Source organism: Prionailurus bengalensis, chromosome D2, assembly GCF_016509475.1.
Source record: "Prionailurus bengalensis isolate Pbe53 chromosome D2, Fcat_Pben_1.1_paternal_pri, whole genome shotgun sequence".
Lineage (NCBI taxonomy): Eukaryota > Metazoa > Chordata > Mammalia > Carnivora > Felidae > Prionailurus > Prionailurus bengalensis.
Window position 1 is genome coordinate 43,663,321 of NC_057351.1, and position 24,645 is coordinate 43,687,965.

Here is a 24,645-nt window from a genome sequence, read left to right on the forward strand (position 1 = left end):
ACATTGGATCTGGCAATGATTTCTCAGAAATAACAAAAAGGCAAAGGCAACAACAACAATAATAAAGAACAGATAATATGGACTTTGCCAAAATTAAAAATTTCTCTGCGCCCAAGGACACTACCAACCGAATTAAAAGGCAACCCATAAAATGGGAGAAGATAGTTACAAATCAATATCTGATGAGAGAGTAATACCTGGCATATACATACAAAACTACAACTCAGTAACAAAAACAAACAACCCGATTAAAAATGGGCAATAGATTTAAATAGACATTTCTCCAAAGAAAATATGCAGAGGGACAATAAACACATGAAAAGCTGCTCAACATCACTAATTATTAGGAAAATGGCCAGTCAAAACCAAAATGAGATACCACTTCACACCCATTAGGACAGCTATTATGAAAACAAAAACAAAACAGAAAAACAAGTGAGGGTGAGGATGTGAAGAAACTAGAAATTTTGTGAGTTGTTGGTGGGAATGTGAAATGGTGGAACTGCTGTTGAATATGATAAAGTAGTTCCTAAGAAAGAAAGAAAGAAAGAAAGAAAGAAAGAAAGAAAGAAAAAGAAAGAAAGAAAGAAAGAAAGAAAGAAAGAAAGAAAGAAAGAAAGAAAGAAAGAAAATTAAACATAGAATTATCAGATGATCCAGTAATTCCACTTCTGACTGTATACCTGAAAGTACTGAAAAGATATACTGAACATATATCTGTACACCCACATTTAGAGCAGCATTATTAAAGAGCCAAAGGATGGAAGCAACTCAGGTGTCTATCAACAGATGAACAGATAAACCAAACGTGGTATTAGCATACTATGGAATGTTTCTTAGCTTTAAAAAGGAAGGAAATTCTGACACATGCTACAACATGGATGAAACTTTAATATATGCTCAGTGAAATAAGCCAGTCATAAAAGGACAAAAACTGTATTACTTCACTAATATGAGGCACCTAGAATAGTCAAATTTATAGAGACAGAAAACAGAATGGTGGTTTCCAGGGTCAGGGAAGTGGGGAATGGGGAGTATTGTATAGACTTTCAGTTCTGCAGTATGAAGTATTCTAGAGATGGATGGTGGTGATGTTTGTAGAACAATGTGAACATACTTAATGACATTAAGCTATACACTTAAAAGTGATTAAAATGATAAAATTTCTGTTATGTAAATATCACCACAATTTAGAAATTAAAATTAAAAACTATAAATATGTATTTTAATAATTATTCTAATATCTAAAGGTGTCTTAAGACAAATTGTGAAGTTTATCCACTAAGTTAAAAACAATAAAAAATAATAATTTAGGGGCATGCACCTGGGTGGCTCAGTCGGTGGAGCATCCAACTTTGGCTCGGGTCATGATCTCACGGTTCACGAGTTTGAGCTCTGCATCAGGCTTGCTGTGTCAGCACAGAGCCTGCTTTGGATCCTCTGTCCCCCTCTCTCTCTGCCCCTCCCCACCTGCACTCTCTCTGTCTTTCATAAATAAACATTAATAAAATAAAATAAATTAATTTAAAAATTAAAAATACAGGAGACTTTCCATTGAATAAATTGGGGAAAAAATGTTTAATTCCTTCCTAAAAAGTAAGGGATCAGACAGCTTCAAAAAGGAGATGTTGTGGCTGGGGTGGAGTGGAACAGAGTGACATAGGAGAAACATTTTTTTATACTATTAAACTAAAGTTTGCTTTACTCCAAATTAAATTGTTATGAATTAAGATGTTATTTGAAATGCCTGGGGCAACCACTAAAAATATAACCCAAAAATATATAGTAAAAGAAACAGCATGAGAATTAAAATGGTATATAAAATATATCTATTTAACACAAAAGAAAGCAGTAATGGAGGAAATGAGGAACAAAAGAGGTGTAAGACATAGAGAACAAATAGCAACATGGCAGAAGTGAGTTCTTCCTTATCACTAATTACATTATATGTAAATGGATTAAAGTCTCCAATTAAAACAGAGACTGGTAGAATGGATTAAAAAACATAATTGAACTACATGTTGTATAGAAATGACTCACTTTAGATTCCAAGACAGATTGAAAATGAAAGAATAAAAATATATTTTGTGCAAAGAATAACCAAAAGAGAACTGGAGTGGCTACACTAATATCAGACAAAGTAAACTTTAAGGGAAAAGTTTTTATAAGAGACAAAGAAGGACGTTATATAATGATAAAAGGGTCATTCGATAAGAGTATTAAAAAATTCCAATTAGACACAAATCTACACCTAACAATAGAGTCTCAACATATATGAATCAAAATTGATAAAGTTGAAGGGAGAAATAGGCAGTTCTGAAAAAAATGGTCAGAGAGTTTAATATCCCACTTTCAATAATTGATAAACAACAACAACAGAAGAGCAGCAAGTAAATGGAAAATATGAACAGCACTATAAGCCAACTAGACTTGAAGATGAAATAGACAATATGAATTGCCCTATAGCTATGAAAATTTTAATTATTAATTTAAAAGCTCTAAGAATATGAAATCTTCTAGATGGTTTCCCTGGAGAATTATACCAAACATTTAAGGATGAATTAACACCAACTTTATATAATCTCTCCCAGAAAATAGAAGATAAGGGAAGACTTCCTAAATCATTTTATTTATGAAGCCAGTGTCACCCTGAAACCAAAACTAGACAAAAACAGTACAGTAAATAAAGTGCAAACCTCTATTTCTCATGAAGGTAGATGCAAAAATCCTCAATCAGAATATCAGCAAACAGAATCCAAAAATATATGAAAAGAGTCATAGATAATAACCAGGTGAGATTCATTCAAGGTACGTAACATTTGAAAAACAATCAATGTACTCTATCGTATTAATAAGCTAAAGAAGAAAAATCATATGGTCATGTCAAGCAATGCAAAAAAAAAAAAAAGCATTTGAGAAATCCAATACCCATTCATGATAAATAGTCTCAGCAAGCTAAGATCTATCAGTTTAATGCAATTTCAACTATAATTAATGCAATTCCTATCAAAGCCATGGAAAAATTCTTTATAAACACAGACAAGCTTACTCTAAAATTTATGTGGAAAGGTGAAGGCCCTAGAATAGTTAAAACAATCTTAACAAAGAAAAATAAAATAGGATGAGTCACTCTGTCCATATATTAAGGTTTACTCTGTAGCAATAGTAATCAAGATAGTGTAGTATTGGCAAAGGGATAGGCACATCATCAATGGAACTGAATGGAAAAATGGAAAACTCAGAAACTCACACACACACACACACACACACACACACACATATATATATACACATATACAGTTTATAAAAAATTAACTCAAAATTGACTGTGGACTGAAATACAAAATGTAAAATTACAAAGCTTTTAGGAAAAACACAGAAAACAGGAGATTATCTTCATGGTCTATGGCTAGGCAAGAGTTATACTTGACACCAAAGGTATGGTCCACAAAAGAATAAATTTATAAATTGGACTTTACAGAACTTTTCTTTGTGAAAGACCTTGTTAAGGGTTGAAAAGAGAAAGTACAGAGTGGAGAAAATATTTACAAACAACATGTTTGACGAAGAACTAGTATCTAAAATATATAAAGAACTTTCAAAACACAACAGTAATAGTCAAACAATCCAATAGAAAATGGGAAAAATACATAAATGGATATTTCACCAAAGAGAATAATACTATATTGATAGCAATGAGCACATGAAAAGGTGTTCACCACAACTACTCATCAGGGAAATGCAAATTAAAACCAGAATGAGTTATCAATCCATGCCTATGAAAATGATAAAATAAAAAATAGTGAAAATACCAAATGCTGGCAAAGATGCAAAGAAACTGGATCATTCCCACATCACTAGTAGTAACATAATATTCCACAGTCACTCTGGAATACATCTTGATACTTTCTTATAAAACATGCAGTTACCACATGATCCAGCAATTGCACTCTTGGATATGTAGCACAAACAAATGAAAATTTCTTCACACAAATATCCATAGTGACTTTATTCATAATTGCACAGAACTGGAAACAACCCAGATGTCTTTCAAAGTGTGAGCTGGTGAACAAGCTGTGGTACACTGGATACCACTAAGTGGCAAAAAGCAATGAACTAGTAATACACACACCAACCCGGATGAATCTCCAGAGAATTAAGCCGAATGAAAAACGCAATCCAAAATGTTCGATTCCATTTATATAACATATCTGAAATGTCAACATTTTAGAAGAGGAGAACACATTAGTGGTCACCAGTGGTTAAGAACAAGACTAGAGGGGAAGAAGTGTGACGCAGATGGGTGTGGTTATAAAGTGAAAACACAAGGGATCCTTACAGGAATAAAATTCTTTAGCACCCTTACTATGGTGGTGAATACACAAATATACGCATGTGAAAAGATTGTGTAGAACCAAATGTGCACACACATGCACAGAGTAATGAGTACAAGAGGAGAAATCAGAATAGAATCAGTCAATTGTATGAATGTCAATACCCTGGTTGTGATATGATACAATAGTTTTTGCAAAATGTCACCACCAGGTTGAAACCAGTTAGAGAATATCATGAGATCTCTCTGCATTATTCCTTATAACTGCATGTGAATATGTAATTATCTCAGTAAAATTGTAAACCAAAAAATAAAACTGGATAATTTCATACTAAATTTTGAATCCTGCCCAGCATGCAAAGTGTTTTAAATAGGCAGTTGGGAGTTGTATTAGCTGGTTAAATGTGGATGACCAGTAGGGCTATGGATCAAAAGAATCCATATAATGATAGTGTGACGAATTCAAGGAGAAATCACTGAAGGCAGGGACACAGAAAACCTTAATCAGGGATCAAGTGAGAGATGACAGTGAAGCCAACATTGTACCCAAGGAAATGCAGACTAGATCTGTGCCTTTGGTCACCTCAACACCCACATTTCCAATACCCCTTCACTTTGCCCAAGTTCATTTGCAATTTACATAATATGTGGAAATCTCCTAAAACAGAGGCATTTCCAATTTATTTCACCATGTTGAACTAATTCTTTTATGCCATATTTTTACCACTTTGATAAAACAAAGAAACGTTCTCATTCCCTGGTTTCAGTAATTTTATAATTTTATAAATATATGTGAAATAAGTTTTCCAATCACTGTGATAATGACAGGTTTTTAAAAATAATTTTAAGGCGTTTGAGGATTTGAAAGAAACATCTTACACTTGTGGTCTTAATTAATTTTAATTTAATGTTTAGAAAATTTTGATTAAATAAGTTTGTAATCAACACTTAAATGCCTGAGGAAATTTAATTTGTTAATTTTTAATGTTTTGATTTCTTAGTCTTACAAGCAGCATTTCAATGTTCAGAGAAGTATTATTTAATTCATTTATACATTTATTTAATTGTGTATGAAATAAAATACAACAGGAGTGAAGTTCCTTATGGGCTAAAGATCATAATAATCAACTTGCAGATCTGGGATCTAAGTCATCTGCCTCCATGACACCAGGCTGCCCTGGACAAGACTACATGCTCTCTTTACAGCCTCTCGGAGCTGAGTGGTCCTAATCTAGAAGGATGACTGGATCTTACCTTATGGGGTTGTCCATCCTGGACACGGTGAGGAATGCAGCAAGATTCGCCGTGTAGGAGGAGCACACGATGAGGGTGAAGAGCCACCAGCTGCCCATCACGATGCGCATGGCCATGGAGTTCACTGAGGATTCGCCACCTGCAGGGGGCCAGCACAGTGGATTGGTCCTGGGCTTCCACTCTCACTCCCATCCCCACAGAAGTACTCCAGCCTGAAGCCTGGCTTAGGGAACCACCACTGGGGATGGGCTGGGGAACAGGGGAGTGATTTGCTGACTGGTTATGGGGGACCACAATGACAATTCTGGGAAAAAACCCAAAGCCCGCCAATCTCAGAAAGGAATGAAGGCCCACCAGACACGAAAAAAACGTAGGATTCGCCTTTTAGTGATGTGGTGTTTGTCAAAATGCCAAGGATAGAGTTCTGAATATCAAATCTTCCAGTTAGAAGACTCTACCTCCCTGTGTTGTTTCCAGGGCTGCAACCTGATGTAAGATCCTTTTCGAATTTCAGATTCATAGAGAGTAGTCTCAGGAATTTTGTAAATATAGAATTACCTCCTACCTGGAGGGTTCCCCAGCTTTCTTTCAAACCTCAGAAATGAGATATCACTTTTATTAATATTCAGCCCTCACTAGACGACTTTTTTTTTCCCTGGGATTTTCAGAAATCATTGCCTGTGACTTGCAGTCAGAAGCTGCCCCGTTGAGGCCAATTATTTCTCCCTGGTCCCTTAGGTGGTAGCAGAAGAAAGCTTCTCACTGACTGTTCTTATGTAACCTTGCAAACAGGTGCTACAGGCTTTGCCATGGTGCAAATAAGGCCAACACTCACATTAGGGAACTTTGCAATTTGTTGTTTTGGTCCAAACTGCATAATCCTGTAACTCACCAAGTGCTCTCCAGACTTCACAAAGAAAGGGGACTTTGTATCTCAAGAATGGATGGAGTGCTGCTTAGATGATTACAAAACAATTGTGATTTTTTTTTCCTATTAAGACTTCAAATTTAAGTGAGATTCAGTTTCATCTGACATACCCCATGTGCATAACAATCAATCTGATGTGGGAGGGGAGAAAAGTGCAAAGCAGAACTCCAAAGTCAATTTTATCTAAAGTGCAGAATTAGGCTTTGAAGTTGAGTTCCTTGTCACTTCATTTAATTTCTATCTGATATAACTCAGAGAAACTGAGTGCAGCATGATATCAGTATCGTTCTAGAGATTAAATAAAACTGCATTTAAAAGGACTTCGGCAAAACGCATCTAAGGACTCTGTCAATGGGCAAGTTCTTCCAGGCCCGTGGAGCTACAGCAACATCAGGAAACCAGGAAAGTACCTTGCTGTACGAAGGCGCCGTAGACTATCCAGATGGCACTGTGCAAGGTGGCCGAAGCGGATGGTCGGGGCTGGGCAGCACTTTGAGCCCTCACGGCCTGTATCCGATTCAGCACAAAGATGAGCACACCCACCACAGGGATGGCGGCTGCAATGCAGGCCCAGACAGCAAAATCAAATGGAGCAAAAAGAGAGAAGATGCTGATTTTCTCCTCGGGCTTCTTGATTAGGATCCCCACTGAATAGTCCATGTACCGCTTGCTGAAGTCCACAACGCTCTCCCTCTCCGGGGTGATCGTGATGGCAGAGATGGCCAAGTCTGCTCTCTGAAAGGCAAAATCATCTGATCAGAAAGCAGTCCTCAGCTTCCTGCTGGGTCCCACCCTGTGTCAAGGCTCGCCCTCTGCCCTTTGGGTTACTCGGTCCAGAGGAAATGGATTCAAGAGGTGACACGCCGTGACCTTGAACACTGTAAAAAAAACAATCCAGCACTAAATTGTCTGCTTGAATTGTAGTTTGTCTTTACTTTCTTGTTCTTCTCACAAACTATCACTATCTTCTTTCTTTTGCTGGTATTTCTCTCTACTCCATCCCTGCCCCCCACCAAGAAGTCCCTTCTCTCTTCTTCTAGGCTTATCTGCATCCTTCTTATACCTCCATTAAGCCTCTCCAAACTTCCATTAGCCCACATGATGTCTCCCTTTTCCGAGGATCTTCAGAAATTATACGGTGAGTTGTACAACTACTTTATATCTCATCGATGTCTCAGTCCCTGGTTGTTTTGTATGTAGACTCTATGCCAGAGAGTAATGTCCTCCAAGCAAAAAGGGGTTATCTACTTCTCTTGATTGTCCACTGCCCTTAATTCATGGCCTCTCAGACATATGGGTTGATTTTTCATATAGTAAAGCCACGTTGTAAAGAGACTCTCTGGGCACTCTGTACTGTGACCTCTAAAACAACTTGCAAGATTTCTGCTTTCCAAGATGGGATTAATTTTAAAATGGACAAAGACTCCATTAAGATGGAGTTAGATGTGAGATTAAAGCTGCCAAGACTGGTGGAGGTTAGGATACTTATGCCTAGATGGATGGTGGCAGCCAATAATGGGCCTGGAGTCCCCACTTAAACCACTGGAGCACTAAAATATATAATGACCATCCTGATCTTGACTCTTGGACCTCTAAGTGGGAGGCATCAACAGAACTAGGTTTATTTTAGGGGCATTTAGGTGGCTCAGTCGGTTGAGCATCCGATTCTTGATTTCAGCTTCGTCATGATCTCAGGGTTGTGAGATTGACCCCTATATCTGCACTAGGCATGGAACCTGCTTGAGATTCTTTCTCTCCCTCTGCCCCTCCCCCACTCATGCACAGACACACACACACACACTCTCTCTCAAAAAAATAATAAAAGAAGAAAAGAAGAAAAGAAAATATCTCCTCAAAAAATAAAAATAAAAATAAAACTAGGTTTTAGAATAACCAGCTCTAACAACTAATTCAACCTGTATATGTAAATTGGGAAAACATATACCTGTATATGTAAATTGGGAAAACATGATAAAGATTTTATCAGAAAAAAAATTATCAGGTCTAATATATGGGCTAGAGGGGCAGCAGATATACTGATATTGAAAACTATGAAATCCAAAAAATAATATAAATAAATAAATAAATAAAATAAAACAAAACAAAACAAAACAAAACAAAACTGAAATCCAACAACATATCTAGAGCAAGGAGAAAAAATGTTGGAGGTAACATTGCTGAAGCTTTCCTCTTAGAGTTGTTACATTTGCATCTCTGGTTCTTGCCTCTTTTTTCAAAAACTCAAGATCCAGGGATTTATTTTTAAGGATTTAGAGAGTTCAGACCATAATTAAGGATTAAGAAGAGATCTAGTGGAGCAGGATAGGTTTACAAACATAGGAATAGGGAAAAGTAATTAATTAAACCAGGTCCAGAAGAAGTACAAGGGATCGACTTATGACACAGGTAGAGGGATGGCTTGTAACATGAGGAAAACAATCTCTATGGGATATCGCTGAAGGGCCCAACAAAGGACAAGGTAAGGAACTTGGGCTGTCCTGAAGACCTAGCTGAGGTTAGAGACCACACATTGTTCACATACCCATCTGAGCAAATTTGTGATTTTCTCCTCTAATTCCATGCAGCAACTTGGATGTCAGAGTCAGCGGGTAGATAATATAATCAAGTCAGGGTTTCAGTACAATAAGAAACCCAGAACAAAAAGAATCACAAAAGATGAAGGGAACAGCATTATCTGATCAACCACTGAGGGCATACCAGGCAGGGAAGGATGCAGTATCACAAGGGCACAAAATTCTTACAGAAGAATGAACCTCAGTGGAACAGGGCAGATACAAAAGACCATATATCATATGACTTCATTTATGTTAAATGTTCACAAAAGTATTTCTATAGAGATAGAAAATAGATCAATGGTTGCCTAGGGCTGGGGTTGGGAATGGGATTAACTGTAAATAAGTATGAGGGATATCACTGGGTTGATGGAATTATTCTAAAACAAGGGGCACCTGGGTGGCTCAGTTGGTTAAGCGTCTGACTTTGGCTCAGGTCGTGATCTCATGGCTTGTGAGTGTGAGCCCCACATTGGCCTCTGTGCTGACAGCTCAGAGCCTGGAGCCTCCTTTGGATTCTGTGTCTCCCTCTCTCTCTCTGCCCCTCCCCTACTCATGTTCTGTCTCTCTCTCTTCCTCAAAAATAAATAAACATTAAAAAATTTAAAACTAGATTATGATGATGGTTGCAGAACTCATTAGATTCACTAAAAATCATTGAATTGTATATCCTAAATGGGTGAATTTCATATATAAATTAATACCTCAACAAAGTTTTTTAAAAAAAATCTTAGGGGAAATTGGAGACATTTGGTCTGCCTTTATGAGTTTATAAAGCGAATGACCAATGTTTTAGGAGCAAAGGTTCAAAAGAGTCAGAAGGTTAACAGGCAGTCGTCATGGAGTGAGACAGTGACAGTACAATGTAGGACGCTAACAAGATGCATCTGTACAGTGCTGATGTGGAGCACAAACAAAGGTCACTGGAGGTGAGGCGGTCAAAACGCTGGGAGCCCAGGGTTGTCCATAGGGATGTCAGAAACATCAAAGTTGGTGGCAACATCAACACTAGAGAGGGAAGGCTTTAGCAGATACCACCATCATAAATGATTGTAAGGAAATGACCCAGAGGTCATGGGAGGACAGGAGGCTTGGATGGGAACACAGTGAACTGGCCTCATACCATGAGTCTCAATGAGGATCCAGGCTCTATAGGAGACAGGAAGAGTAATTATTTGAAACTAATTTGAGGAGGTAGGGAATGCTGTATCACTTACACACAACAATACAGACACATGCACACACCCATTCACACATACACACACACATACACACACTTGCATATACACACCCCACCTGTGGGTCATGAGGGAGAAAATAAGCATTCATTAACTTCCCATGAGAACTAAGTTCTTATTTCAGCCCAAATATGGGGGTAGGTTTCAAGAAGGTGTATTATAAAGCAGGCTCAGCAGATAGGCTCAAAAGGAAAGACAGCAATGAGCACTGAAGGAAAACACAGAGTGCCAGGAAATGAGAAAAATAAAAGAGCAGAAATGGGTGGGTTGAAGAAAAGAGAGTCTTAGTGAGTGAAGAGTGAGTGGTAGGCTGTAGTTTGTTTAGTTAGTTCCAAGGTTCTAACTGCCTAATGGATCAAATTTAGATATCACCCCAGAGGCAGACTAGGGTGCCCCTCCCCATGGTCCTGCTTTTGGGACCTACCTTGCTGATGAGCTCCCCGATCATTCCGTTCCAGGAGGTGTTATGGAGCTGGTGACCATACCTGCCATCGGGGGCTTGGTAAATCTCATATTTGAAGCCCAGAGCTTTGGCCAATGCATCCAGGACATCTATGGAGAACCCTTTGTAGCGCTTGGGCTGTCCAAGGATGTTCTCAGCCACCATCACGAAAGGCTCTTCCTGAGGACAACAGAATGGATGTTCTTCAATTAAATAACAGGTTCATTAACACATATATTTCCAGGGTATTATTGGAAAGATCAACCTGATGAATCATAGCTTTAGAATGTTTCCCAACATGGGCATGTATATGCGCAATTTAGGGCTGGAGTCTGAACATCTCTGCCCTTTTTTAAAGCAGTTTATGGAAACTCAGAGCATAGTACATAGGAAGATCCCTGCAACCAGCATATTGATGGAGGAATGGAGATTTACTTGTCCTGTGTGATGCTATCCCAACTTCTGCCCAGAACCCCATTGCCAGAATGACATGATTTGTTTTTATTCCTTCATTTGTGACATTCAGGACTCCGTCCTTAGGAAATGCCATAATTCTTCAGGACCCACATAAGAACTGTGGTTACTTCTCATCCAGGATAAAGAACTACAATAAAAGCTCTATGATATTTGATTGAGAGAAGACAGAATTACATCTATCAGATTGTACTAGAAAATGGATTCTGATTCATGGGAGAATGTCATACCATAAGTCAAAGGACAGGACAGAATTAAACCCCACAGTGTCCGAGCCCAAAGCCACATTCACACATTCTGTGCTTTGTCATGTGTGCTCCTGTAGGGCATGCAGTCCTCTGGAAAACATCTCAGCCTTCCCCGCCACAATCCTGTGAAACTGACCAACAGTGGACTTTTGGCAAATAGCCTCAGAGAACATACCTCATTAATTTAACTGGGAGTGTGTGTGTGTGTGGGGGGGGGGTGGGTATAATGCCTATTATGTGATGTGCATTCAGGGAATGCAGGAACACTGCTGCCAAAGGCTTCTAGACCCAAGGAGATGTCAGTGCCTGATGCAACAGAGGGGACATTTGAACCATGTCTGGCCAGCTGATAAGAAGTAAATCTAAAATGTCTCCTACAGCTCTGGAAAGGTGAAGGAAGAAATTGAAAAGAAGATGATTCTAAGATCTCTTAAAGATCTAAAAGTCTATGATTCCAGGACATCCATACAGAAAAATTGCAACAAATGGTTTTTATTATAAAGTCTGCGCCACATGGGGGTCATCAGCGGGATTGGGTGTTGGAAGAATGTCCTCCTCCGAGCATCTTTCTGGGGACTCTGGCTACCAGCAAAGTTCTCTTAAGGACCATGAGTAGGTCAACATACTGTTTACATCCAGGAGCAGGTAGAGATGGGCCAGCAGTGGATCCAGATTTGTGATCTTTCTGTAGAGCAGCCCAGTCACCTCCCATAGAAGGCCCTGGGGCAGAATCTCCGATCTTACTCTTACGTCATTATTTGCAAAATTATTTGCCAAAGAGGCCTTATGAACACTCAAGCCACTACTCAAGATCCCCTTCTCTCCAAACCCAGTATTAAACCAAATGGAGAGAAGCCTCTAGCTCAAAATCCTGAATGGTGAACCTCCCCAATATGCCCATGATCCTACCAAGACAGTCACCACTTTGAGAGTCAGTCCTTGGAGGCGGCTGCCCATGGGCCTCTCTTGCAGGCTGCCATTCAGACCTTTCTCTGAGTCCCACGTCGCCAACTGTGAAGGAAAAAGGGAGTGTGAGGGACAGAATGGGCACCTGTGTGCACCTAGGAACTCGTCTCCTAAACTGGGATCTTGAGTCAGGCACAGAGGTGGACAGCAGTCCAATCCATTTCCCAGACACTCAGAGCCATCTTCAAACCTTAGAAAGAATACAGGTGTGATAGAAAGTTCCACTTCTTCCATCAGCTCATCTGGAACTCAAGGACCTGCCACGTCTTTAAAATAAAACCAATCGGTAAGAACTTGTTTCTAGAATGAATATTTCTGTATAATTTTATTCTGCCTGTTCACTGAGGTCATGTCACTGTGTCTCCCACAAAGTGTCTTCTTTCTTAATTACAACTTTACTTGCCTGGGCCAGAGGGCCCTTGAGTTCAGCCATCGCTGCCACCAGGGCAGGATGACAATCAGCAGTGAACCAGGTAACAAAGACCCACATGTACAGCTTGTTTTGCACCCTGATGCCTAGTGCAAAGGTCAAGAGCTCACTGCCTGTCTTCACTGTAATGCATATTTCATAATTTTGCTTGATATGCAGGTATAGGCTAAGAATACACATACTCTGATCCACCATATTTTCCTGAGCTTGCAGAGTTTATCCAATAGGCTGATGCATCTCTGACAGGCACCCTGAGGTGGTCAAGGATACCCTATCCTGGCTCAGAAACAACAGGAGACACAGAAGTTCTTGGGACCTGCTTCCCCTCTCTGCATCCCTGTAGTGTCCGGGCAACCATGATGAACTTTTTTGTCTGATCAATGATTCTCAATCATTAATTGGTGAAATGTAAACAAAATACAGATACCAGCCCCCATCTCAAGGGAACTTAATCAGGATCCCAGCACTGAGGGATTTTAATACTTCCCCAGCAATCCTCATCGAGAAACCCTGTTCTTCTAGGTCACTACATATTAGATTCTCTTAAGAAGGCTTTTAAACATATTGAAGGCTGGGCCTCACCCCCAGAGATTCAAATTTAATTGGTCTGTAGTGGGCTAGATATGAATATTTTAGCTTCCCAGGTGATTCTAATGCACAGCCAGGATTGTAAACCACTGCTATAGATTAAAGCAGTGATCCTCAAACTATAATATGCACACAAATTATCCAGGGATTTAATATGCACTTTCTGATTCTGGAGCCTGTGATTATTCCTGTCTAACAAGCTCCCAGGTGACACTGCTGCTGCTGATCTATGGCCACCATTTAAGTAGCAAGGGGTTAAATAATCAAATAATCAAACCACTGCAGGCAGCATCTACTCTTCATCAGAAAAAGTCCACAAGTACCCTAGTTAGGCTGAACAGAAGAACTATTCATCTGTGGAGAAATGTCACCAGGTGTCCTAAAGAAGCCACCAGTAGTACCACCTAAGGACACTTCTATTTTCCCAGCATGTCCTGTAGCCTTGATGTCTACAGCAGGGTCTGCACACTGAGCTCTGACTGTGAGGCCACAGTTGCAAAATCTGTAGGACCATTCCACCTGGAAGATACTAGAACCCCAAGACCTAAAGCAGGAACATTAGAATGAGATACATGGTTGTAACCTGGTTTAAAAGGAACGTGGAAACTCCAGCTGTCACTTTGCACACAATGCCAACTAAGACTCACTCCATCCTAAGTAATAGGATACCTAGTGGTGATGAATGAATCATTTAGTTAAGAGCATGGCCATGTGCTCTGAGGAGCTCCTCACAGCCACCACTAATTAATTTCAGAGGCACTGCAGTAAAGAGCAAAGTTAAAATCTACCCAAAGTCCTGTTCAAGGATAGCAAAGATGCCATGCTCTGGTAACTGGTATCATCAGAATGAAAGCTCATGGCTATTTCTCCACTGGGTCTCAGGAAATAGCACTGGGACCCAGAATCACTTCCTGCATCTGGGTCAAAATTCTGGTCAAAGGGAAGAGACAAACCCAGACAAAAAGAGTCAAGGTGTTGATTCCCTACATTCTTTGGACCTTCTGACATGGACGAGGGGACTCATGATGTGTATTTGGCTGCTTGCATCTTATTCGCATAACTATCAGGCATTGGAGCTGCTTAGCCCTGATGGGTAACCTGCACCGACTGAGTTGGGTGGTGTTAAGAAGGTCCCTTGGACCACCTCAATGACTGAGAGAGTCATAATGAAGGCAATCTTGTCCTAATGATAACATGTGAGTTCCAAGTACAAGATATTCTGCCTTGCAGCAAGACATGAATTCCTAACGTGCTGCCAAACCCCCTTGGCACAGGTGAAGGGGCATCTGAACTCTGTGCTACCCTGGCTTAGATGAGCAAGCACCTGGACTGGGGCCCTGTTTGGCCTTGATCAAAGAAATTTTACCTGGCTGTCTAGTGGGATTGTAATCAGTCATAGGAATGGAGAACGGAGGCACAGGAAAAAGCAGTTGGAATGAAGCCCTGTCCTTCTAGAGTTTTAGCTCAGCTGTGAGAAGGGCTCTGCCTCTCAATGCCTGTCCATACAACCTTCTTTTTCTAGCCCCCTGCCTGGCTCAAGGCAGCAGCACCTCTGCCCCAGAGTATTGCCATAGCCTCCTCACTGATCTCGTTACCCCCAACCTCTCTCTCTTATAACCTCCTCCATCATGCTGATATGTATCCTTGTAATAAACAAACCGAGACACGATCTGTGTCAATGAAAATTTTAGAACAACTTCCCATTTCCTACAGAATATATTCAAACACTCTGAAGCTTGGCCTAAAAGAAAGGCCTTCCTCATTGAGATCCAAGCCTGACCATCAGCTTACTTCAGTTTACGTAGGCACAGTCTATGCCAACCCCACCAAACCCTGCACCTTCCTCATGCACCTCACACAGCATGCTTCTTCCTGACCCTACATGTAGTTCCTTCTGCCTGTAATATCATCCCTCTTTGGTTGGGTCTGGTACATTCTTATTAATATTTTTAAAAAATAAGTTTCCACTTTAGAATAGTTTTAGATAAACAGAAAAGTTGTAGAGGCAGTTTAGAGACTGCCCATATACCCTACACCCAGTTTCCCCTATTTAAGATGTTACATTAGTGTCATACATTCCTCACAGCTAATGCAATGTTTGGCCCAATTTCCAATTATACACAGCTGCAGTAGAAAGCATCTCCAGTGTCTTCCATATTGGACCTCAGTCCGTGATCCTACTGTGCTATTTGGGTTTGTTATCCTGTCCACTGAGTTTAAAACCTTGTCTTCATAAACTGTCTAGAAATTTGGGCCATTGGACTAGACCTTACCTTGCTTATTCTCATCTTAGAGTTTCCAACCTTGCTTTGAATGCCATGTTTTTCTCTCAAATGTCAACTTACTCTGTATGGTAAAGATTTGGGGAAGAAGATAGGAACTTGGAGATATGAAAGCAGCATATGTTCAGTAGTCAGCTGACTGATATTCTGGTTGTTTCTACCACTTACCTGAACGACCTCAGACAGCATGTTTTACTGTGGTGCTTAAAACACAGAAGGCAGTCTACAAATATTTTTAAAATAAATATGACTCCATTGAGATTCCATTTTCTTGTATAAGAAGTAAAATAAAAGTAACTTCCCTGCCTACCAAATGTTCAGGGGCTATTCAAAAGAAACAGTTGCTTTGAAATAATCTGTTATAAAATAATAATGACAAAGTAAAGAATCAGGATATAAAAACTGTGCAATAAAACCTTAATTATGTTTCTTTAAAAGGGTGGTGGTAAAAATGGGAGGAGCTTTGTTAAAATGTAATATGGTTATATATCTAGGTGGTAGAATTATGAATAATCATTACGACTTCTTGACAGTGTTATATGTTTTCAACAGGTTTTTCACCTACTTACACAGGAAGGAAAATAAGCTGTTGATTGAAATAACTAGTATATGTGACAAAATCCTGTCACATGTATTTGTATGACCAAGGACTGAATGGAGGGGAGTGATCAAAGTCAAATAATTTGCTTGTTTGTCAAGGCCAGTCTGAGGGTCAGAATCCAATAAATCAGTCCCCTTGGCTGCCAGGAGCTGTGGCCAAGGGGTGCCTAATGCCTAGAAGAGGCAACTGTGGGTTCATCCAGCATGACATCTCCCATTCTATGACCTCTCCAAGATGGTGTGGACCCCATGAGCCTACTGGGTTTGGAGATGGGGAAGTGGCTACTGCTGAGGTCTAGCTCCATGAAGACAATCCTTCTCCACCAAGAAAGAAATACAGCAATCCTAAGGCAAAGCCATTTAAATCAAAGCTCAACTACATGAGAGAGAAAAAAAATCCTCCAAGCCTGTAATTACCCCTATTTTTTGTCTGAAAGTATTTAGGAATTAAAGGTTTTTATTTTTGTGTGTTTTTGTTTTTTAATGTAGACCTCTCTCTCCCTGGCCTTCAGGGCATCCTGTACTCTGACAGAGAAAGAAAAGATACTTCAAAGTGAAACCAAAATTCTGCCTTCAAACACATCAAAGTACAACCATGTTCCAGGATCCAAGATCCTTCAGTTGGGCAGGGAAGTTTATTATTCCCTCACATCAGCCTGAAGCCGAGTGCCCCAGGCTGAGTGAATCCCCCCATTTCTACAAAGCCTTGTGTTCTTACCCGAAGCTTAAGATGAGAGCAGTAAACCTTCACCATTTCTAATGAGACAGAGAGAGAGACAGACAGACAGACAGACAGACAGAGACAGAGAGAAAGGAGTAGGAGAGGGGCAGAGAGAGGAGACACAGAACTCAAAGCAGGCTCCAGGCTCCATGCTGTCAGCACAGAGCCCAACGCGGGGCTCAAACTGAGGAACAGTGAGATCATGAGCTGAGCTGAAGTCGGACGCTTAACCGACTGAGCCACCCAGGCGTCCCAAACCTTCATCATTTTTGAGCCATCCCTCTGAACACTTGATATATAAGACCAGAAAAACCATGGTCCAAACAGAAGACTCTAGGGGGATTTTTTAAAAATAAAATAAAGCCTTTAAATAGATTTCCAAGCTTGCCACTGATCAAAATTAGGAGACTGTATTCTGCCTCCTTCCTGAGGCTGCCTGGTTCTCTTGGCTCAGAATGCCGAGGAAAAAGTTTAAGTCAATGAAACCAAATGAGGCTGATAGGCTTGATAAATGGGAAGCCAGAAAAAGCTTTCCCCTGTAGAAGTCCTGACACTTACTCATACAGCTGCAGACCATTTCATTTGTACATAAGTGCATCTACTCTGACTTCCCCTTGTATTTTGCAGACAGAATTTTGTTTATGGGATCGATGAATTTTATGGCCACAGACACCCACTTTTGACAGCTGACCTGTCAAGATCAGTGCCTGAAAAACTAATTTCCAGCACTGTTAAACAATACAAGAACTGCCACTATTTGATAAGACAGCTCTGGTTCTCATTCATCCAGGAGGTCTGCTCTACCCAGACCAGAAGCATGGATGGAGCCAGAGGTTAGAGCACAATCATCCCTTGAGAGGAGATATATGGTCTCAAAATCTGATTATGACAAACAACTGTTCAAGAGATCAGCCAATTGGAGAATAAATTTCATAACCCACTGGTCTCAGGAAAATATATTTCCTGAGTTAATCGGGGTGTTCTTCACGTTAGCATTTGAGTTGTGAGATGTGGGGATTTGGGACTCTGTGGTCCTGTATTTAATAAATGCAGGGCTATTAACCATAAATGGGACAGGCCTCCTTTGGAAGACTGGGCTTTGTGGTCTATAATCTAGTTACAGAGGTCTCTTGAAGTGCCATCTCTTCTCATGGGGAGGAGGGAAGGAGAGGAGAAGCAGTCTAACTGCTTCACAGCCCAGACACAGGATATGACCAGTTCCATATACAGAGCCTCACCAATTCCTGGGGAGAGAGTGAGGGAAGGAAAGAAAGTAGGTTTGCTTCATCTCAAATCTCATATTTAACTATATCCAACAAGACAGTAGATCAATAACCTATATTTCACATTTTACAACTAGTGACCAACCACTTCGGTGGTAAGCTTATCTCAAGAGAGCACTGAAGGAAGGAAGTGAAGTTTTTACGACCATGTTGGTCATACCTCACAGCCATTGCTGGAATCCAATTTGAGCTATACCCTCATTGGCCAGTGACTGCTTTCAGCTGAGCACACAGCCCTGGCTGGGATATGGGCATCAGTAGTGATAGCCACAGTGGGTTTATAATCATGGCAATGCATGGACTTTTCTAAAACCATAACCCCTCTACTAGCTTTTGTTCCATCATCCATTTTTATTAGAGAATAGATGAGTTCAGTATATGTTTGAAAGGATCATGGCCCTGGGTGGGATTGGCGTAAAGGGGGAACCCACATCTTGAATCAACTTGAGTTGGTGCATTCAGCCAGCAATGATTTCAGAGAGTCAACTGCACATTTTAAGCTTCTAAATGCAGGGACATGTTTAGACACAAAAGAGCATCTTGGAAACAGAATGTAAGAATCTGAGCATAGAATATAATTTGTAGCCAGGGTTTCTCAAGTATGGTCTAATTTAAAAGTTCATTTGGGAATTCCAGTATATCAGGGCCACTAAGGTATGGGCCTTGGAGAGTATGAACCATAGAAGATGACCATCAGGTCAGATGTACCCATTAGACCACTCTTGAAGCGCCAGATGTACTATAATGAGAAGAGGAGACTCACATGAGAGTGAAAGACTTACAGTGGAGAACTTAAAGTCTCAGCCCAGGATCCTGTATGCAGGGAATTGAACATGTGGTGAAAGTTACACACTCTTAAAACAAAATCCCTACAGAATTTGTGTTAAAGATCCAGAGGACAGAGCCATGAGAAAATGAAAAGAAGAATAAAATAGGCCAGAGAGCTATCACAAATGGGGGCTTAATGAAAAACCATTAGCAAGGATGAGAGAAAGATATTCCCTCCCCCACTCCACAATGGTACTGGAGAGGAGAACCAGGAAAACTAGCAGAAGTGCCATCAATATTGGAAACTAGGTCATTCGTGATGGAGACCATGAACATGCCCCAGTGCTAGCCTCCATTATCTAAAAGGACAGACACACAGGACTCACTGTGCCCACAAAGGGATAGAAGGACTACCCAACTCCAGTGGTGCCAGTGATGGAGTCTTTCTGTCACATTAACAGTAAGGACAGAGGCAGTTCCACTCTGCCTAAGATGTAGAAATCAGCCAATGTTGCATTCATTGAAACAAACAAAAATTCAGATAATCAACAAAACTATATTTAAAAAAATTTAGCTTCTAAGAGACCTGTGGTCACACAACCATCATGAATTTCAAAAGATGAGAAGCCCCTCCAAAGAGTCACAGGACACAAGAAATGTTTCATCTTTGGCAGAGTATGGAACAAGAGATGTAACAGTGGGTAAGAAGGAAAAGGACTGAAATTTTACCAAAATTTTAAAGGCCAAGTGTGGGCTAGCATGAGAGTGAGGCTCCCTGGGAGCCTAGACACAACAGAGGCCACACCCATTCATCAGCTCTTTCCTCCAAGCCTTTAGGGAATGGAGTGGAAGAAGGAAAAACAGAACAGAACATCCAAAAGTTGTAGGACAATATCAGATATATGTGTATCTATAATATTATAGGACTTGTATCTGCTATATATGAATAAATCTTATAACTCAATTATAAGAAGAAATTGCAATTTTTAAAAATAATTGACTCATTTTTCCAAGAAATATGTGGAAGGATAATATGAACATGAAACTATCTATGCTCAATATCATAATTCATCAGGGAAGTGCAAAACAAGACTACAAGGACATATCACTAACCTCCTTAGAGTGGCCAAAATTAAAGACTGACATTATCAAGTGTTGGTGGGGATCTGGAAAGCAAAGGTACAGCCACACTGGTAGATAGTTCGGCAATTTCCTAGAAAGTTAAACACTTCATATTAAGTATGTCCACACAGGGGTCGGTATATGGATGTTCATAGAAACTTTATTCATAATAGCAAAAAACTGGAAACATTCCAAATGTTGATCATGCTCACCAGTGAATGGATAGACAAAATGTGGCATACTTATACAATGGAATACTACTCAGCAATAAAAAGCAATAGGCTACTGACATGTGCAACAGCACAGATGAAGCTTAAAAGCATCACACCAAGTGAATGAAGCCAGCCACAAAAGGCTTTATGACTCTATTTACATGATGTCCTTGAAAAGGCAATAATTGTTGGTCCTGAAAATAGATCAGTGGTTGTCTGGGGTCGGGAGTTGGAGGAAGGTATTGAATGCAAAGAGGAAGAAGGGCTATGTGGAGTTGTCAGAGATGATTGAGGAGTGTATACCTAAAGTAGTGAGTTTATTGCACACACACACACACACACACACACACACACACACATTGCTAGTGATTTGGAAAGGGATGAAGCCATGTGCTGGAGAGATGAAGTAGTGGCAGTAACCTCTCAAGTGACCCACCTATGACCTTTTGGCAAGGATGATGACTTTTTTTTTTAACGTTTATTTATTTTTGAGACAGAGAGAGACAGAGCATGAACAGGGGAGGAGCAGAGAGAGAGGGAGACACAGAATCGGAACCAGGCTCCAGGCTCTGGGCCATCAGCCCAGAGCCCGACGCGGGGCTCGAACTCAGGGACCGTGAGATCGTGACCTGAGCTGAAGTCGGACGCTTAACCGACTGAGCCACCCAGGCGCCCCGGATGATGACTTTTAAAGCAAGGATAATGATATGATACTAATTCTGACTGATGTCAGTACACTTGTTCATCATTCTTGGACTAGCTGAAGTTAAATAAGTATCAAGTGGCCAAGAAATTACCTATCAATCTAGAAGAACTGAATGTATCTTTATAAAGGTTTAGGAAGAACATGAATGCAGCTTTACCTTCAAATAGTTCCTCAGTGTGTGGGGGAGAACATATTTCATAACATTGTATGTAGAATGATCCACCTTTTAAATGTTTATTTCCTTTTGGGTGATAGTTCACATGCATGCCTAAGACAAAAAGGTAGTTTTAAGTGGCTATTTCTGGCCTTGGGTAGGACAATGGGAATGTTTATCTCTTGTACTATACTATCCCATGATGTATGGATTGTTTTATGGACAGGAAGCATCGCTCTTATAAGCAGAAGAAAAGCAATAAAGCTATTTTCATTTTGAAACTGCACTGCAATCTAGCTTGTAACTGTAATGTTGATTTTGTATCTCTCTCTAAATGTTTTAGATGTGTTGGTTTTGTCTCTCTAAATAAATGGTATGTTCTAGCAAAGGCAGTGTTTGCAGTGAGCCAAGCCAAGCTGGACACCTATGGCAAGTTACTTGAATTGGTCATATGCTTTCTCTGGCATCAAATACCCTCACCTATTATCAGTTATTAATAGACATTAGTTATTGTTATTGACAATACTCTCTTTGCTCTTAGGTCTCTACTATGCCCAGGTCCATACCAGCAGCTTACAGAATTCTTGCCAATTTGAACACACTAGAATCACTGGCACCACCATCGCTTCTCGGCCTTTTGGCTAAGATCAAGTGTAGAATCACTGGCACCATCCACACTCTCTACACTATACATCAGTCTGAAGTCTGACAAGGTACCTCCCAACAGCCAGCACTAGGCGTCTTTGCATTGTTAAGGCAGCATGTGTCTCTCACCATACTCGCTACAAACTCTTGGCTCTCTCCTCTCCCTGAAACACTCTTCTCTTTCTTTGTTCTCTGACTCCTAGGCACCATTTAAAGATCACTCCTTGCACCTTATACCAAGAGTAAGTGTCTCCCTTTGGCAACCCCATCCCATAGCATTTGATGCTGTGGAAATGCTTTTCATGATACATTCAATTCCATGTCTATCTATTCACAAATCTACTATATCTCTTGTATGGCAGGGATTATCTGTTCTTCATTTCAACTCACTCAATAAAATTTTATTAGAAAAATTAATGAAATTGACCATCCCCTGCATACTTCCTCATTAACTGGTCAGAATTTCACACTTTTCTGAAACTCAAGCCTCCAGGTACATCCCATGTCTCAAGTTCTGCAAAAAGGCTTTCTCAGCACTGATATATTTATGATGGTTGTAAGTGCCCAGGCTGGATTTTCTCTTTTTCCTGGTTTTGTTTTGCCAATTTACTTTAAGACTCTGAGTCATGAAAAAATGTTAGTAAAATGAACGATTCAGAAGACATTTCTTAAAACGCACTTTTTATGTCTTTACCTCCAGACCCTCGTTACCCAATGTGTGGTCTATGCCAGGTCACCTGGGAACTTGTTTAAATCCAAGAATCTTGACTGTACTCTGTGTCTATTGAGTCAGTGTCTGCATTTTAACAAGAATCTCAGGTCACGCATAGGCACGGTGAAGTTTGAGAAGCACAGTGTCTAAATTGTGCCATCTTTATTTCTTACCTGGAATCTTTTTATAAGTTGCTTTACCTATTCCTCACTGCCTCCCTTAACTGCCTTTTATCGAAACCCCACACAGAAGCCAGAGTTTTCTTTCTTTTTCTTCTTTTACTGAAAATTATTTTATTTCACTCTCCTTTTTAAAATTCTCAAGTGGCTCCCTGTGAAATCAGATTAAAAGCATATATAATTTTCATAGCCCGTAAAAGTCTCCAAGCCCTGGTCCATGCCTGCCCTTCAACCTCATCTCATGCCACACGTCCCACCTGCATCCACCGATGCTGGCTACTTTTCAGTTACTCTTCCAAACCAATGTCTTTCCTGCCTTGGGAACTCTGTGTGTGCCCTTCGCTTCCCTGATAACTCTTATCTCTATCCTTCACATCCTATGGTTGGCTCTTTCCCATCTGGCAGATCTTACCCAATGAGTTATCCTCCTGATAAAGCCTCCCAGGTCACTCTTCCAAATTCTCAAGCGCAAGACTTAGTTATTTTCTTTATAGCTCTCAAATGTTATCATTTCTAATATCACCCTCCACGATAGGAGGGTGTTTTGCTTGGGTTTGCTCAGCACCATGCATTAAATATCTGATACAATTCCTGGCATATAGCAGACTCTTAACAAGTTTTTGATGAATAAACAAATAAATGAGTAACCTAGTCTAAGGGTCAGCAAACTTTTCCATAAAGGGTTAGAGCAAATACTTTAGTCTTCTTGGGAAATATGGCCTCTGTGGTCAACCACCCAATGAGTGTTGTTGGGTTCCAATAAACAAAATAAATGGCAGGCTGGATTTGGCCCAAAGGCTATAGTTTACTAGTCTCTAATAATTGACACCTTTATTTCTCTTGTTCCTCTGCCTAGAGAGCTCTCCCCTCTAGCTGAACCTTTCAAAACATTATCCTTCTTTCAAGATTTAATTTATCATTAAAAAAATTGTTTAATTGTTATCCTTTCAAGAAGCCTCATTTTATCTCTCCAATCAAAAGTGACAGATCCTCCTACATCCTTAAAGCCTTACCCTTGCTCCTTTTTCATGGCACTGATTACATTCAGGTTTCCTTGACAGTTCCCATAGCAGACTGTATTTTCTAAAGAATGTTGTGACAATATTTCCCACGCCACCTGCTCTTCTATAATGTGACTTCACCACGCCCTATCAAGAAGTGAAGTTTAATTCCTCTCTCTTAAAATCTGGTCTGAATCTGATGCTACTTGTCTTTGAGGCTAGGTTTTTAAAAAAGGCCATTAAAGATTCTGCCCGACTCTTGAGATACTTGCTCTAGGACAAGACTTCTCAACTTTGACATCATTGACATCTGGGGCCAGACAGTTCTTTGCTGGAGGGGCAGGAGTCGGGGGGGGGGGTGCTGTACTGAGCATTGTAGGATGTTCAGCAGCATCCCTGTCCTCTACTATATGCCAGTAGCATCCCCTCCACCAGAATAACAACCAGAAATATCTCCAGACATTGTCAAATATCCCCTGGGGGACATAATAGACCCCCATTTAGAATCATTTATCTAGGAGAACCCAGCTGCCATGTAAAAAGTTCAACACCCTGAAACCACATGGGAAAAACACCGGAAAAATCACATGTAGGTATTCTGGGTAACAGTTCCAGATGAGTTCAGCCTTCCAGCTACCTCTGCCAAAGTGCTAGACATGTGAGTGAAGCATTTTGAACCCTTAATACCAGCCCATCAGCTGGACAAGTAGCACCAAATGATCTCAGATACTGTTAAAAGATTGTCAAGCCAAGCCTTAACCAAATGTCTGACATGCAGAATACATA

General features: G+C 40.3%; 1 protein-coding gene across 2 annotated transcripts in view; it reads right to left on the reverse strand.

Annotated features, from left to right (window-relative positions):
• Positions 1-24,645, reverse strand: part of GRID1 (glutamate ionotropic receptor delta type subunit 1) — a 699,728-nt gene that overhangs the window by 114,155 nt on the left and 560,928 nt on the right. For both annotated transcript variants that reach the window (XM_043596765.1, XM_043596766.1), the window contains exons 9-12: positions 12,400-12,501; positions 10,751-10,948; positions 6,926-7,250; positions 5,588-5,726 (exon numbers count right to left, since the gene is read on the reverse strand). In XM_043596765.1, the coding sequence (XP_043452700.1) occupies positions 5,588-5,726; positions 6,926-7,250; positions 10,751-10,948; positions 12,400-12,501 (764 nt within the window). The remainder of the gene's footprint in view (positions 1-5,587; positions 5,727-6,925; positions 7,251-10,750; positions 10,949-12,399; positions 12,502-24,645) is intronic.